Source organism: Vanellus vanellus (genome assembly GCF_965231255.1).
Source record: "Vanellus vanellus genome assembly, chromosome: 1".
Taxonomy (NCBI): domain Eukaryota; kingdom Metazoa; phylum Chordata; class Aves; order Charadriiformes; family Charadriidae; genus Vanellus; species Vanellus vanellus.
In genome coordinates this window covers 105,642,955-105,660,269 of record NC_138905.1, presented here as the reverse complement: position 1 = coordinate 105,660,269, position 17,315 = coordinate 105,642,955, and the positions used below count along the sequence as shown (strand labels likewise).

General features: G+C 35.3%; 1 protein-coding gene across 1 annotated transcript in view; it reads left to right on the top strand.

Moving 5' to 3' along the window:
- Positions 1-17,315, top strand: part of CADM2 (cell adhesion molecule 2) — a gene marked incomplete at both ends in the record, with an annotated part of 685,963 nt that overhangs the window by 438,233 nt on the left and 230,415 nt on the right. The window contains one exon of the mRNA XM_082484364.1: positions 13,473-13,499. Coding sequence (XP_082340490.1) covers positions 13,473-13,499 — 27 coding nt within the window. The remainder of the gene's footprint in view (positions 1-13,472; positions 13,500-17,315) is intronic.

Below are 17,315 nucleotides of genomic sequence, written 5' to 3'. Positions count from 1 at the left end.
ACTCAACCACAAATCTCTTTTGGCTGTGCTCCGACAGCAAAACAAAAATGGCAAGACCACCCTCCTTTTAGCATTCTTTTGCTCAGAATCCTTTATTGTATGATGGTTTTGCTACAAATGGCTGACATTTGAAAATGTTTCCTCTATTTCCAGCAATGATTGAAGCTAAACACTATATATGAACACTATTCTGCTATAAAGGGGGTTTACATGCTTGTTTAGCTCGTTGTAATTGTGTAATAATGTTGTCTAGAAGATACATGTTGGCAGAGATGTCAAGGAATGAGTTAGAAATACCCAATGGTAATTGGTAATTATTTGTATAGTATATGTTCTTCCAGGATGTTATAAAACTTACATTATGAACCAAAATACTATAAAGTCTCAACACGCAGTTGTTGTACAGTTCAGAAATGTACAGGGTCCACAAATCATTTCACAAAAACACTTTTTTCATCATAGGTGTAGTAAGAATATTTTACTTCACAAGTCATAAATAAGAGGATTACCCAAAGAATCACATTGTTTCCTGCAGTCACTTTGACTATACTTAGTTTCTTTAATTTTCTAAAATAGTGTTATTCAAAAGTTTCTCAAAAGTATTCCATGCAAGTGTTCTCACCTTTCATTTTTCAATTCACTGTACACATTACTCTAACTTGATTTCACTCATTGTTGTTCAAATGTACCAAAATGCATTATACTTTACAGGCAGTAACATATGTGTATATACACACATTTTATATATTACATAGTATATTATTCATACGTATATACCACATATATATTGCTTTATATATTCTTTTATAGGTTATAATAATGGATGGTATATATTATATAAAGATATTGATATTGAACGAATAAATTTATATGACGGAATATGGTTATCATATAAAAGAATATATAAAATAGTATAAACAGTATCTAGTGTATATAATGTGAAATGCATTATATTATATGCATATGTGATATATAAAAATAGGTATACATTCATATTCTTTTAAATTCTGGGAGTATTTTCACTGATGTGCAAGGAAAAATAAATGTGAGGAATGAGAAGTGCAAGAAACATGCTTATTTGCTATATATAATAAAGTTTTTGTTTGATTGTTTATTTGTTTTTAAGGTGAGTAATGTAACAACTTTGTGGTAGTGTTATAAGGAAGGAACACAGGCAGAGACCATCATAATGATAGTAAGGAACTAATTAGTAATAAGATAGGAAAACTTTCCTGTCATGTTGTTAAGTATTCGTTTACAGTTATTGTAGAGTCTTAGTCTATCTCCTTATATATCTCCTGTATCTCTAGAAATACTTTCTCAATAGGAAATGCTGAAAATACAGATGACTGGAGTTCCAAATGTTAAGATTTTTATAGTATTTAGTATGTCTCATACACATTTGGTTCTTTGAGCTTTCTGATCTGCATCAGTGAAGTTAATCTTTTCCCCTTCTTTTCACTTAATCTTGCCTTTTTTTCCTCTTTTCTCTGGCTTTGTCTTTTTTACCTCCCTGACTTTTAGTTTTTCTTGTTGACTTTGAAGAACTTTTTCTTTTATCATCTATCATTTTTAATTCATCTAAATATACTAACTTGCTACAACTCCTAGACTCAGTTTTTAAAGATCCTGTGCTATCTACAAGCTATGATGCTTCAGTCGTTTCATTTTCATTTCATTCCACCAAAGTGGCAGAACTTGCAGAAAGTTTTTTGTTCCTCACTTATTTCTAGAAGTCGTTCAGAAGCTCTCATTTGGTGCTGTCTCTACAGCAGACCATGTACCATCATTAGCGTGTCTGCTCGCCAGGGGCATGTGCTGACTGTACTTTGACCATGTACACACACCCTGGTAAAGATGTTCTCTAATAAGTCCTTATTTTGATGACTCATAGACAGAACTGAGCAGTTCATGAAATGCATCTGGTCTATTTTTGCATGGCCAACATGTACATCTGAAGACCAAGAGTGAAGGGCACGTGATGAAAGGCCCCAGCACAGAACACAGCTCTGACAACCGCATCAACAGCTCGTGTCAGCAGTCTGCGGATATTCTTGTTAGACTGGCAAGCTGTGAGCCACCCCTTTTGAAACTAACTCAGGTGAAATGCAAGATGAAGAGATTTTAAATATCAATGTAATTATCTGTTGTTAATTGCTGACCACCTAAGCAGAGCTTTTCAGCCCATCAACTTAGACCCCAGTGTTAGAAACCACTTTTTTCTTCTTGCTGCAAAAAGCTTCCAGATTACATACTGCCTCACAGACAGTGCTTCCAGCTTTTTAGATACCAGCACTTTAGGCATACTATTGCATATAGTAACCTGAGAGTCATATGGAAAGCCAGAACTACTGATAGCTGCTGTAAATGCAGATCAACTCTTAAATGAATCTTGTTTACAAATAATTTCAGGAGAGTGATAATATAATTAAAGGAGGAATAGAAATGTTTTTAATGCTCACTTTGAAAACAAAAAAAATGGGGCTCAATGCAATGCTAAAAGTATCGTATTCGGAACAATTATAGCTTCTTCAAAACTATTTTGATTTTTTAAGCTTCTTTAACAATGTTTTAAATTCTGAATTTAATATTACTTTCTTTTCTGCCTGAAAAATCTAATGGTTGTTTTATAAGTTTTCAAATTCTGAATATTCAGACACATGCTAGTAGATTCTGCATATTCATTCTTCCAGTCCCTTTCTAATAGAGACCTATTGGCTTGTATTTCTTTACACAAGAAGAGGGCGGGCGTAAAATTTTAAGCCTAGAATCGTGACTTGTTTGAATTTGCAAATATTCAGCTGTGGTTCTCACAACTATGGGAAAGTTGTACAATAGCTGGCAACTTTTACTGCATTGGTTTGTATGTTCAACACATATATACATTTAAAACCATAGCAGGAGATTAGAATTATATACAGGAAATTAGTTTGGGTGGGGTTTTTTTGTTGTTTTTTTTTTTTTTTTTTAATATGACTGGTCGATTGTGAATTTAATTTGTATAGTCAGGTAAAATTTTAAACATGCAATAAGGTGTGAGGTCAAAAAGATCTATAGTAAGGATGAAATTTATCTCTGGATAGTTCATCCTTATAAAAATAATTTCTCATGTACGTGTCTCACCCAAGCTACAAAAGTAAGCCTTGCCCAATAAGACTTGCCAAGGCAACTTTTTACCTTAACAGCAGTAGTAGGCATCAAAGTGGATATTGGCTGACAAAATGGAGTGACAATGAGTCTTTTCTATTTTCAACACTAAAGTGGAGTCCTTTTTTGTAAAGCCAAATATAAAGAAAAAGATAGTAATTAACCTTTTTTTTTTTTTGGTATGATTATGAATAGCAGATAATAAATTACAGTCAAATATTTGAACTTTAGGTATAGTACGCAGTCTTTTTTTTTTTTTTCCTTACAATTTACCTGTGGTTTTGGAATTGTCAGAAAAACATAGAAGAAATGGCAGTAAATCACATAAAATATGCAAGAGTTCTTTTTTAATATTACTGCACTAATAACGATATGATCAAGTTGAAAGATTCACCTTAAATTTCCCATCATCCAAACTAGATGCAGATGTAATAAATAATTCATATGAAAAGCAATGTGTCTTCCTGCCTTGTTTCTGAGAATAAATTACTAAGTATGTATTTGAAACTGAGTTGTTTGAGTGTGGTTAGTACTACTTTGGAGTAAGTTTTAATTTGTTCTTTATGGGTCTTAACAAAACACCATGGTTGATTTGCGATTAGCTATTACATCTTCACCACTTTTGTCATAAAGGGATACATTGTGTTTTTATATTTTGGTTATTGTGTAGATAAGTGTAAAGATTTTTAATTTGTTTTGATAAATGAAAAAATTCTGAGGAAAAAATGTTTCATTACTCTTCAGAAGTGAAGGTGTATTTTTAAAGTTTTTAGGTTCAATAAATTTCACCAAATAATTATCATCATATACAAATAGCAATTTTTAAGAGTATTATATATTGTCCCTCAATTCTGAAGGTTTTTTCATGTCTTTAAATTATCCTGTAAGCTTCGCTAGTTCCAAAGGAGTCATTATGTTCTATAATATTGAAACCTCTACTCTTTAGAAGGTCTCAAGAGGAATGGCTATAATTTATCAGGTCAAGACAAGGAATGAAGCTTTCCACTGTGTTTCTTGACATGACAATGGCAGTGATTGCAAGTAGTGATAAAGAAAATTCTGTGTAGATTTTTTTTAATGGTTGGATAAAATCATCACTGAAAAGTCACATCTGAAATTCCCATTCTCCACCTGAAGAAGAGCTTAGATTTAGAACATATTTACTGACTTCCATTTAAACTTATGAAAATCCTATCAGTTGAGGTCTGAACTTAATTTAATATAGTATTTTTTTCATCAGTCTTGTCAGTTAGCCGGGTTAGTCTTCTAATATCTGGAAAAGCCTAAACTGATAATATTTGAGGAATTTGAAAAAAAAAAATCATATTTTTCTGTTCAAGGTTTGTATTCTCTGTCCTTTGAAATGTGCTTGTTTCCACGTGCTTCAATTGCTTTCCCAGTGGTCCTTAATACATACTTTAACTTTATTAAGAAAGCACTTCATAAAGATGATCTATTCTGGATGTGATGTAACACTTTTTATACAGAGATCCCATGGGTTGTGATATTAAAAAAAAATAATAGGGAAAGTAACCATGCGATAAAAGTCAGTTGCCTTCTCCAAACTTTCTTAGGGTTTACAGTAGATGAGGTTGTATGTAGAGGTAATGTAAGGCGAACTCTAACTGTTTGTCTGCCTACCTGGCTCCTTGCTCTTGATTATAATGTTTCTGATTTTGTGCTAGTTGTGTAAGGGCTTATTGTCAAATACAAGAACTCTTAAAGCTTTGTGGGTTATCGGAGCTGTGAACTGAGAGTGGAAAATAATGTACATAAGCATAGTAGACTCAGTAAATGTCTATTTGTAATAATGTAGGATAGCATATATGTAAAAAAAAACCAAACAAACAAACCACCAAAAACCTAACATGAGACGTGAATGTCACAGGTTGCTCTTGGGCTAGCAAAATGGACAAGGCGTAGTTGGAGGTGTTTTGCGCGCATTGCTCTGCAGATCTGAGAAGAAACATAAGCTTACTGCTTACAGCTGCTCTTGCACAATCACAGTTATGTGATGACAGCCAATTTGTTCCGAAGTAGTTTGCTAAGTATCCAGGCAGGATCTTTTCCTTTCTACCCTTTCTGGAGACCTGACATAAACACAGAAGCTGGGTGAGTATATGCGTGCACACATTGTGCATGATGAACAATTTTGGTAGTTTGATATGCTGAATGAATATCAAAGCTTTTCAAATATTTGGTTTAAATTTTGAAATAACTGTAAAAGAGATCTGAGAGCGGGACTGAGCACTTGTATCTCCGCCTGACATAACCACACTTACAGCCCTGTGGAGTTCTTCATTCTATTGCTTTGGAGTTGGTTTTATACATACTTCTTAAACCATTCTGTTACCTTGATAAAATGAAATATAAAAATTGTATTTGCTCTTGTTCACAAACTATATTATTATTTGCAAGTGAAATCTGTGGGATGTTTTATGGAAACCCAGCTTATGATGAAATTGCTTACTTGCAACTTGCATTGCTTGTAAAAGTTACATGTCCAGCTGTATTATAACATGCGTAAAGTTGGCATTTTTGGACAGGCAAATCATGTTACCTGGATGCCTTTAAAAAGAGCCTTTAGGGCACGATTATGCATATATTCTAGTTTCACTATACAGTAATATGCTGTGTTATGTGTTTCCAGCTGCTAATGTGAATCAGCTGCAGCTGGAATCCTGAACTCTGGCGATGTTTAGATTATAAGATGTTTCTGCTGATCTCCATCATGCCACTTATAATGAGTATCGAGAACAAAATTACTGTATTTGTAGTCTACTTTTCAGAAAGAAAATGGAGCTGCGTGTTCTTCAATATTTTGTGATTCCTATCACATAATAAAAGTCATTGCATGTGATAAGCTAGTCACAGTTTTAAAGTGTTTCGTGTGTTTAGCAGCATATTAGGAAGTTTGAAAGATGCTTACAGTTATTTTAGCTTTTTCATTCCAGTATATGAATTGTTTCTCATTGTCTGGTTTCAGTAATTACTATTTTACAAATCTATATTCTGTTGGGTTGGAAAGGAAAGATACTGAACACCGGAAAATATTCTGTCATTACCTGGCATTGAATTCTAGAGCAATAGGGTGGGGGGAAAACCAAAATGCTGGAACCTGTGCTCCTTCGTCACAGTTGTGCCGAGCAAAATAAAATTTAATAGAGTTTCTAGAGTTGCTGGGTCCTATACAGAAAAGTCTGCTGTTTTGATTTTCTGTTTATCATTTAGTAAGAGTCGACTATTACTGCTGAGGTTGCATGGTCAGTTCATAGCTTTGCTAGGTGCAGTAGTATTAGTAGTGTGCTGTCATATGGGTCTGCACATTTGCTTAGGTAGTTTATGTCTGGTTTGCCTACAGGTTTTATAGCGTGTGTAGGAGGGACATTAGGTAAAATGGATTAGTTTTGTTTAGCAACGGGTTGCTTCTTTCTGAGTTTTTTTGTTTGTTTCTTTCTTGCTAATTACGGGCTGAATGTAGACATAATGAACACACTGAAGTCCTTTATGGCCTTGTTAGTCTTGGATTTGAACGTCTGCTACTGCTGCCAAGAATTATTTTCTTCTTCAGTAGAGTAGCAGATATATAAAAATAATGTGGTACAGTATGTAGCTTTGAGACAGGTTTGTACTTTATAGATTAACAGTCATGTTAGTATCTATTCATGGAGTTGGAGGGGTGTGTTAGTATTCAAAATGACCTTAATAAATGAGGGAAGTAACATTAAAGCGACAGAATCTTCTAAAGACGAGGGTGAAGTCCTGTATACAGAAAGGATAAGATAAATATGTGAAACCAAGAAAGTCAATAGGTAAGTGTACAACAATATGAAGAGGAGGACTAAGGGGTCATTGTGGGCTTTAGCACAATGTGATGCTGTTCGGTTAAAGCCAAGTGCTATTTGGGAAACCACAGACAAAAAGCTATGTGGAAGGCATCGTAATTATTCCACTTTGCACTAGTGCCGCCTCAGCTGGATATCTTGCCTGATTTTAGACCAGTGTTGATAAATTGTTGAAAATCCAGGGGGAAAAAAAAGGAAAGACAGTAAAGAGGATGTTGGAAAGCATATATTAAGAAAGTGGAAGACGGTGATTGGTTAGGCGTAGAAGAGAAATAGTAAGTCTTCAAATTTGCAAAGGGTTACACTGAAGAAGTATGTGTTCTGTTATTTATACTCATAGAAGGTATGAGAAGGGTTAAGTAATTGGGCTATTTTCCTACATATGATGGTTAGGTTATATGTCAGGAAAACAATTTGCCATTGAGAGGACAACTATGCACTAAAACAGATCACCTGGAGAGCTTTTGGAGTCCCTGTCACCAAAGGTTTTAACAATATGTTAGGCAATCTGTTAGGAGAGGTCCAGACATAATTCATGCTGCTTCAAACCCAGAGGATGCAGTAGTTGACCTCTTCATAACCCTTCCAAATTGGCATTTTTGTCCCCTTTTCAATTGTGTCTTCAAGATTACACTTTATGTTCTAAGAGGAAAAATTATTACAAATCAGATGCCTAATCCCTAGTATATAGCACATATTCAATATGTAGTATGTTTTATACACATTCGATGTTATAGTTGTGAAAAAAGAAAATCAATTTTTTGTCATTGCAAAACCGCATACTTTTTTTGCATACCAGTACATTTGCAGTTTTTCTCTTAAACCCTGAGGGGAAAAAATGTATTAACTTCTCAGAACCAAAAAGGTTCTTGTTTTTTTGAAGATCGATCAATGAGTTTAGTAAGCAAAATGTATCTCTTACTGAGGGAAATTGCCTGATATCTTCTTAGGAACCTGTGGATAGAATGATCCAAAAATAGAATAAATAATAGAAGGTCGCTTGTTTGAATTCCATATAAATACATATGCATGACTGCACATATCTTTAATGGTTATAGAAATAAAGAGATGAAGACTAATGTAGGAATATGTGCATTCTGATTATATCTGCAAATGCCACTAACTTGATATTTTAGAAATCTCCATGAGAAGAGTGTTCAGAACTTCCGTGTAAAAAAGAATATTCACTACAAAATGCAAAAGCATATCAATAAAGGCAATGAAATGAGAGGTCAGAAAAGCAGAAGTAAACAAATTTAGCCATGAGGATATAGCTAGGTTTTTTACAACTGTATCCGAATCTAAAAGAACACCCAAGGTCCAATATTTCTCTGTCATCTCTTGGCCACTCTTCAAGCCTAGGCAGCAATGTCTTCCTGAATGCAGGAGACTCAAAATACCACTAAGAATTTCAGGTGACGACGGTGGTTTCTTTCTCCTTCAGTGACATTTGGAAATTGCTGTTGTTGAAAAGAAGGCAGTGAGGCATGCTGCATTACAGCACATACTGGTATCTTTGCTTTGAATGGGTCTCTCAGTCTGTGAGAGCCTAATAATTTGCATTATTCTCTGGGAAAATGATCCTGTTAAGCCTTCTGTCACACAGAGGAGCTTTTCCAGTCAGAGAATCAGAGCTGTCATTTAGGTGACCTAAATGACCAGTCATAATCCATCAGGTTATCCGAAGGAAAAAAATGCAGTTGTCGTCATCATCATCATAAAATTAAAAAGAAAATTAATTCTAAATTTACGCAGTGTAAAAATAACTCCTTTCAAAACAGGGAAATCTTCCATTATATGGAATATTATTATAATCAAACATTATATGTTGGGGGTGTTGGGGGAGGGGGATTGGTTTGGATTTTTTTTTTTTTTTTTGTGTACGCTGCTTCTCCATTAATTTTTAGTATTCCATAATAACAAAAGCTTTTAAGACTGGAGTGAAAACACAGGTAAATAAATATGTCCATCCTATAGACTGCTGATATCTTAATTTTTTATTGAAGATGAGAGGACCTCCAGATTTGCTAGAACTGTAGGTTACTGTATTCAGGAGAAAATCAATGCTTTATGAGCGTGACTTTCATCTTGTTTCTTTTCTTGAAAAGAGCTATCTAGTCATTATAACATTTAGATATTGTACTGATTTTTCCTCTAGCTGTGTTCTTAGTACGTGTAATAGGTGCAATGAGAACAAGACACTGACCTCAAACCTTTCACTTTTGCTTTTCTCTTTCTCCTTATTTTCTGAAATAAAAGGTTAGGTAAGCTGGACATCTGGGGAAAATACTTTTTCCCTTTTTTATTTTTATTGAGCTATTGAAGTAATTGGAAGGTTGTGTTTTTTTCCAAAGACAAAAGACAAAACCCCAAATCGAATAATAAATCACAAATAAGAGAAAAATAAAATAAATGCTATATCAAATCTGTCTAAAAATGTCCACAAAATTGAACAGCATAGAGACAGCTGAGTGTGGAGAAAATATTGAACAACTTGTAGCCATCATTTATCAAAGAATGTAATTTAACAATTGTTGGCATACAAAAAGCAAGAAGTCAGAAAGATGTATCACAGAAAAATAAAGCACTATATATTATTGATATTTGAGAGCAAGGGTATGTTAGGGTTTTTGAAATTTGAATCCAGCTTTTTAGATTCAGGCAATAATTTTTAAAAACATTGTTTCAGCAGCAAGCTACAGCAGGAATGCTTTTCTGATTTAAAAATGCCCTAAAAACCTTAGTTCTGTGAAAATTAACTGTCATGATTTAGGACTTGGCACAGTTTTCCTCCTCTTTCCTGATCCCTCAGAGTGGACTCCTGTGAGATCACATGACCTTGACTTCTTGCTGCTCTGTGATCCCCTCACTCCTGGACCTTTCGCTAGTAGCCAACCCTTTTGTCTTGCATATGCTGTGACCAGAAGAGCCTTCAGAAAATAAAATATTGTTTACTCTTGATAGAATACAGGGTTAATGGCAGAGTTTGTTTTTTCTTCAGTCTTACCTAGAAATCTAGTAGCTCTGTTGTACCTTTTAGCCTGGCTTTTGAGAATATGGTCTTTCTTCCCTCTTCGTCTGTCTTTCTTCTCTCGTCTTTAAAATCTTCCTTACTTTCCACCAAAGGTCACTGTTCACGCTTTTCCATAGTATGCCTCCCTATCCAAAATCTATTTCCTAAGAAAGACAAGGCAGAGTAACTAAAGAAAAATGCCCTTCTAAACGTGTTCTGGTTTTTAAAGTAATCCCGGAAGGTGGGGAAATACCAGAAGTCATTGCCTTTCCTTTTTATCCATGTCCTGATTAGCTTGTTAATTTAGCCAAGTAAATTAAGTGCCGCCAAATACAGAAAATTCCAGTTTTCAGGTTACGTTGTAACCATAAATTATTACTTGCCAGTCCTAATCCACTTCAGTTGTATTACAGAAGTTTCGAATCGGTGTCCTACACGTATACTGCTTTGAGAAGTGGGAGACTCACTGCCTTGAAGAACTTCTCTCTTTAGTCAGCAAGGCAGGAAGTCAAGGTAGAGAAAAAGAGAATGTGTGGTGAGAAATGCAGAGAAATCAACTGATTTGCTGAAGACATAAAGCAAAGGTAGATCCTTCGACTGTAATGTTGGGTTTTGAAATCCACTGGTCTTTCGTCACTGATTTTGGTGGTATAAAAAGCTGAGTTATGCCATATCCAATGCTCTAACCAAGAGCTCAACCTCCCTCTGCTAAATTTCAGTCTTGATGCTCATTTAAAACATTTATCTATGTTTGTCTCCTCCTGTGACTTTTCATGTAGTAATAATAAGAAGAGGTGGATAAAAATTTTCAAACATATTGCATATAAGTTGAAAATTGTCTTCTCTTTACACAGAGTGACAAGGGGAGTAAAGAGGGAAGAGAGAAAAATTCTTTCACCTTTGGAAAAAGAAATACCAGCCTTAGTGATAACAATGAAGTGGAATTTTCCCCTCATGCTAGGTATCAAAAAAGATGGGGCCTTGATGGAAACAGCTGCAGCAAGTTCCCTTTAGTAGTCAGAATTATATTTTGAAAGACCATTTTCAGCTAATTTGGCTGTTGTGCAGTTTGAACTTTACGAATTGACTTGTAATTGGACCATGCTGTCAATGGAAAAACTTACAAGTATTGAACATGACATTTTTAAGAAGGTTACTGTCATCTAGTCCTCTCTTACTGGATTTGCAGAGAGTTATAATTGGTCTAACAAGCTTAGTAACCTGTCCTACTTCCAATTATAATGTACAACCTCATTTATATCTCTTCTTTATTTACTGATACATGATAGGTCATAATTCTCCATCTAGTGCTCATGCTTCAAAATAAAGCTGTCTAATCATCAAATGGTTGAATTCTCTTAATATACCTGAATATATGTAACCATACGCATAGACTAATATACATGTATATATTTACCCATACACATAGATTATATGTAATTTACGTATTTGTATATGTGTGTATATATATTTATTCTGAACAATTAAACTACATATATATTTTTTGATATACATATTCTATATATACACACTTATATATCTTTTTATTCTGAATTATTAGTGGGAGTATAAAGCCTCCTGTTGCTTTTAAATTACCAGGGGAGGGTGTGTTTCCTCTCGACCTTTGTTAAGTTTAAAAGATTATTGTGGCTCGAAGTGATAATGTGTTCATGTAGATGTAATTCTCAGGACTGAAAAAGAAGGGGAAGCATAAGAAAATGAACAGGTTGATGAACTCAGTGCATTCATTATCAACTTATATTTGCATGAAGGAGAAACTGTTCACTACTTATAAAATTAGAATGGCACCATTAATTTTGTTTACTACACGAGTGATTTTTAGCACATGTAAGATTTACTGGCTGTCTTACAGGTGAATATGTCTTGTTAAACAGCCTTATGGAAAGAGCTCTGCAGAAGCACCTGCATTTGTTGTATCTCCCCAAAGCAGAGACGTTTCATGGAGTAATGTTTATTTCAGACACCATAGGACTGCTTTTGTTATTTTGTTTTCACTGCCAGGGGAATTATGGCAATGCAGAGTGGTGCATCTGGCAGGTAGAGGAGGGATCAGTGAAGAAATTTAAAAAAACACAAAGAAAAAAGCTAGAGAATTGACATTTTTGGATGCATTCATAAAGTTAAAAGTTTATTTTTCGACATTTTCTTCATATATAGCAACTTGGCCTTCACTGCCACGCTCTCCTTACTTGTCTTAGTAGAGACTGATTGGTGAGACACCAGGCCAGACAAAAAAAAAAAAAAAAAAAACAAAACACAAAACCAAAACCAAAAACAAACAGACAAACAACAAAAAAAAACCAACAGGAAAAAACCTCACCCCAACTTAAAACCTTTAGATGTGAACAAGATGAGCGAAGAGAGCAGAAAGGGGATTTGGTCTTTCTACTTTTTTTTGGTGTCTTTTTGTCACAAGTGTAGTCCCATTTGAATGGTTAACGTAGTTGTGCCTTACAAGAAGGGCCAGCAGAAGAGGAGTTACGCTTTTTTTCTGAGGTATCTTTTTTCACAAAGGTGCTCTTGAATGAATGCCTTTTTAGAGCGCACTTGAGAGTTTAAAGAGTTGTGGATAGTATCTTCTGTGTACTTTAGAGCTAACGGAGTGGCTTCATTTTCACTTTGGGTTCTGATTAATGTTGTATGTCAGCAACATTATCTGTGAGCCTTACAAAACAGTAGCAGTGATTCCGTTGATTTTGGTGGTAGGGCAGGTACTAGTGGAACATTTTAAGTTCCTACCGTTTTTGTGACCCTGTTGTGTCTTTAGAACTAATAGCATGAAACTGTGTTGCTTCAGGAAACTGAAGGAAGGCTGTATTGTCTGCCCCTTTTTCGCCGAGTTTGAACGCCGATCGCTGTCGAAAATGTTGTCTGATCCTTTTGCTTTGCATGCTCCATTAGGGTGCAAGAGCAGTCTGAAGATACAGGCTTCAGTGGAAAAAAACAGTGATCACATAACGTAGATTATAAATAATTGGAGTACCTGCAGTTAAACTGATGGGGTTTTTTTGCATCAGCTTCACAGGAGAATGATGTTACAAGGAATAGGAGCAATAGGAATGACATAAAATTTAGGTACTTCAGAATGTGCTTTTGGCGAGGCAAATTGTGCTGTAAGTTTTAGAATTCTTAAATGTGTGTACATATGCTCTCACCTACTTGTGATTAATGGTCCATGATTTTTCTGCTCTCCTTGCCATGCTTTTTAAGTGTGTTTTGTGATATATTTTCTAAATTCTCAACACAGGTCCTCTGACAGAATCATAGATCTGAACTATCTCATAGAACTGTAGTGTCTCAAATAAATAGGTCAAATAATCCTAGAAATGGTGTTTGTTTGCTTTGGATCGATAGTGATAAAGTTTCTCTGTATTCTTACTTGCTCAAACTTCTGTCTAATCTATCTTTGTTCTCTTCTTCCTGTGCAATCTTTTCCTTGCTTCCAGTGGCTGCTACAAAGAACAAAGCTAGAGGTGAGTCTCTGCCTGCACTCTTCAATTTGCATTGCATGGTTCTGCAGCCCACGTCTTTTCTCCCAAGGTTTTTTTTCTGCTTTTCAAAACCGAGAAAGATATTTTCAGGTCTTAGGGTATAATACATTGGTTTTTTACAATTCTGTAATTGCCCCTAAGTGCAGACTATTTTCATTGTTTATCAGTCATCACTACTCATACTGTATTTTGATAATTGTTTTAATTTAGGACATTTTTAGGAAAAAGATAAAACCAAGTGCATTGTATTTAGATTTTTGACTTGCATTATAGTAATGTAGAGATATTTTTGGCAATTTAATCAAAATGAAGATATTACATAAAAATGCTCATAAATATGTAAATGTAATTTATATTTTTTATCTCTAGACATAGTCATAAATATCTGAACAGAGAACAATGAGCGTAAGAGTCTCCTAAGCATCCCCCATCCTTTCACGCTTGTATGAAATGATCATAGCTGTTTCTGATAGCATACCAATGTATATAGGAGCATACTATAATCTCTTCAGAAATTTATGACATCAGAGCAGCAAGGTCATTGTCACAAATCAATGTGACAAAGAAGTATACCTTTCAGAACTAATCATGTAACGTCAGTTGTTCCTTAAATCAGTTCCTGAATTTCAACAAAGCAGTGATGTAGCAAATGTAACCTGAAGGGTGTATTTTTACTTGCATATACATATAAATATATGCATACATGTTTATATATAAATATGTATATGTGTTTGTATGTATATGAACATATACAGAAAATCCTTAAAAGATATATTTTACTAAAATTTATCTAACATTTCTGGTAGATAAAGTTAAGTTGTTTGATAATTAAACATCAGATTTTAAGGCAAATATTTATGTTTGGTTACACGTAGTTCAGAAGTTAAGAACCCTCATATTCACAGTGTTTATTAAGTTTGATTATATACATTGTCTAGCTTGAATATGTAGAACAGTAATAATAATCAAAGAAAATAGCCAACTGATGGGTTTTATGTATTAGAATAATTAAATCAATAATTAAAATACAGCTTTTTTTTTTTTTAAATCCTTGCATGGCTTTTTGTAATTTTTTTTCTCAGAAACTTTGCATGCATTGGATGTCATGAGTGAGGGGAGTGGATAAAGTCGAACTCACATATTTGTCTATGCATGCTATGAAGTTTGCTTTACTCTTTTCTGTACTGTCATGTACTCGACTGTGATGCTGTGTAACAGTGGTCAAGAGCTTAAGACCTTTGTAATCAACAAAAAAAAAAACAAACAAAACCAAAACACATGCACAGAAGCAATCTTTCAGCACAGATAAGCATAATCTCATCAGTATTCAGCGATTACTTCATGTACCCACATATTGCCATTCAAACAGAAACTGCCCTGGAGGCAAGGAATTATGAAATGAGTCAGCCCTGGGCCCCACTCATCTGTGAACATTAACACACCCTTATTTCAGAAGTGCACATTCATATTGAATAAACAACTGAAACGTTATCTAGTAAACTGGGTTTGACACTGTGATAAGAGAAAATCTCATAATCTGTAGCTATGCATTATCTCTGAAATTCTCTTGCTCAGTTGCACAGTACCTTCAAGAAGTCGTCGGTTTTTCCTTTGGTCCTGAACAGCCCTGTGATGAAGGTACACAATACCCACTAGAAATTCAGTCCTGCAATAGTTCTGTCTTTTACCAAAAGCATAGGACCCATCTTGTAATCTCCTCTGATGGAAGACATAAAGTAGCTAACGTCGTACTGCTTTTCACATTGCTCAGTGTAAGCAGTAAAGAAGGATCTGTTCCTCCTTTTGAAGTATAACACTTAACTGGAAAGCAGTTGTCTAATACAATGTTGGAAACTGCAATTGAGGGAGTGCTTTGCTGCAGAAGGAGTTGGGTTTTTTTGGCATTTATCTTCCTGAAATCCAGCACTATTACATCTGTGCTCCTGTTTGTGAATCTTCAGCTTTCCTTTCTGAAAGTTTGGAAATTGTGCTGCCATTGTCAGCAAGATGAAGCTGACCTTCATGCCTGCCCTGAGATCTGAGCGTACCAGAGCACTTTAGGAGGTGATATTCTATTGGACCACCCGTCTTGAAATATTGTTTGTGCTTTGCTAGCATGAGAAGACTGCTGGTCTCCAGCTTCCGTCCCCCTCCTTGTGGGAATGTCTATAAGCAGAACATTAGAGCCCTTGTTCTCAAACATTGCATTCAGTGCTCTTTCCTTTAGTATTTTCTCAAACTTTGTTGAAGGCTGTTTGTATTAAGTGGTGTAAAGCAGCTGTTGAACTCTCTAGTTTACCCTTACTTTGTGGCACTTAGAATCAATTTAGGTTGGAAGGTCATCTGGTCTGCAGGTCATCTGGACCTAGCCACTGTGCGAGTAAGGCCCACTTAGATCTGGTTGCTCAGAGCCTTCCAGTGAAATTGAAGTATCTCAAGGGTCAGAGATTCCACAGCTCCAGCTTGGATTTGTGCTACCATTGCTTTATTTTACCATGCTTTTCTTACTTCTTTTTTATGCTTTCCATTACCTAGAAGAAACCACATGAAAATTTTTGGTGGTCTCCAGAAAGGGTAAATACTTGGATTTTGCATAGAAGGAAAGATCTTCCTTTGGACTACCTTGGGCAGATGCTGTCACAGGACACTTATGTTCTGGACAGAATACTTGTGACATTTCCAAGAATTCTACTTCAGAAGGATTTGAAAGAGTAATGGGTAAAATTAAACATGAAAATGGGCGCTCATAGCTCTGACTTTGATGAAGCAGAAACCAAAGATACTGCCTGAAAATCTCAGACTATCTTACTGGTGTTCCTTCTGTGCACGAATATTTTAAGGACAGTTCCTTAATGCACCAGATGAGATTTTTTCAACTTGACCTCTATAAATGAGCATTTCCTCTATCAAAGCACCAGTTTGAAGACCTCTTGACTTAAGAAGGACTGTTGTGACTTTTTGGTGACAATATTGTTGCAGATATCTTCTGGTAGCAGTTAACAGTGGTTTTCAGGCTCAGTGGTCTTATCAGACCTGCTAATGATGTGTCAATTTTCAGTCAGCAGGTGAAAGAGAGAGTCCAAGTGTCTTTATTCAAATGTAATTAGTTGAGGAATGGAGCTCTGCACTCCACATTTTCACTTCTCTGATACACTCCATGTCAACTGCTATTAAAAAGTTATTTCCAGAGCTGTCCCACTAACCTAATGCAGTTAGACACTTGACTTCATAACTAACTCTTTAAAATTTAAGTATGAATTTCTAATAGTTTTTTTGATATTGGAAATGGTGTGCATGAATATGAGCTTCCTATAAGAAAAAGGTTATGAAGACCAACTGCTGTTGCAGGAGGAGAAAGCAAGTTCTCCAGAAAGATCTCTTATCATCTGCCTGTTGAGAAGTACAGCATTCTTTCCTGTTGCTAAGACTCCTGAGGCCCTCAGATTAGAAATGGTGAAATTCCCAAGAAGAGTCACAAGTCCCAAGAAGAGACTTTTTGCAGAGGGGAAGGTGTAACTCCCTTAAAATTGCAGGATTCATGCTATCCAATCTTGTTAAAAACGTGGTGGATTGGTAGCTATTTCTGCCATGCTACTTTTCCTATTTCAGCTATGTGTGAAGTTCTATTTTGAATTTTCTCAGGCAGAAATAACATTCATATCATAGTCCCACTGCTTCTCATAATGAAATGCTACTGTACTACCTACTCAGTCTATGTATGTGCAATGCCATATTCTGTCTCCAAAACTGTTGTAAAAGCTGTACTTCTGTGGGTTCTAGGGGATGTCCTGTTGATGT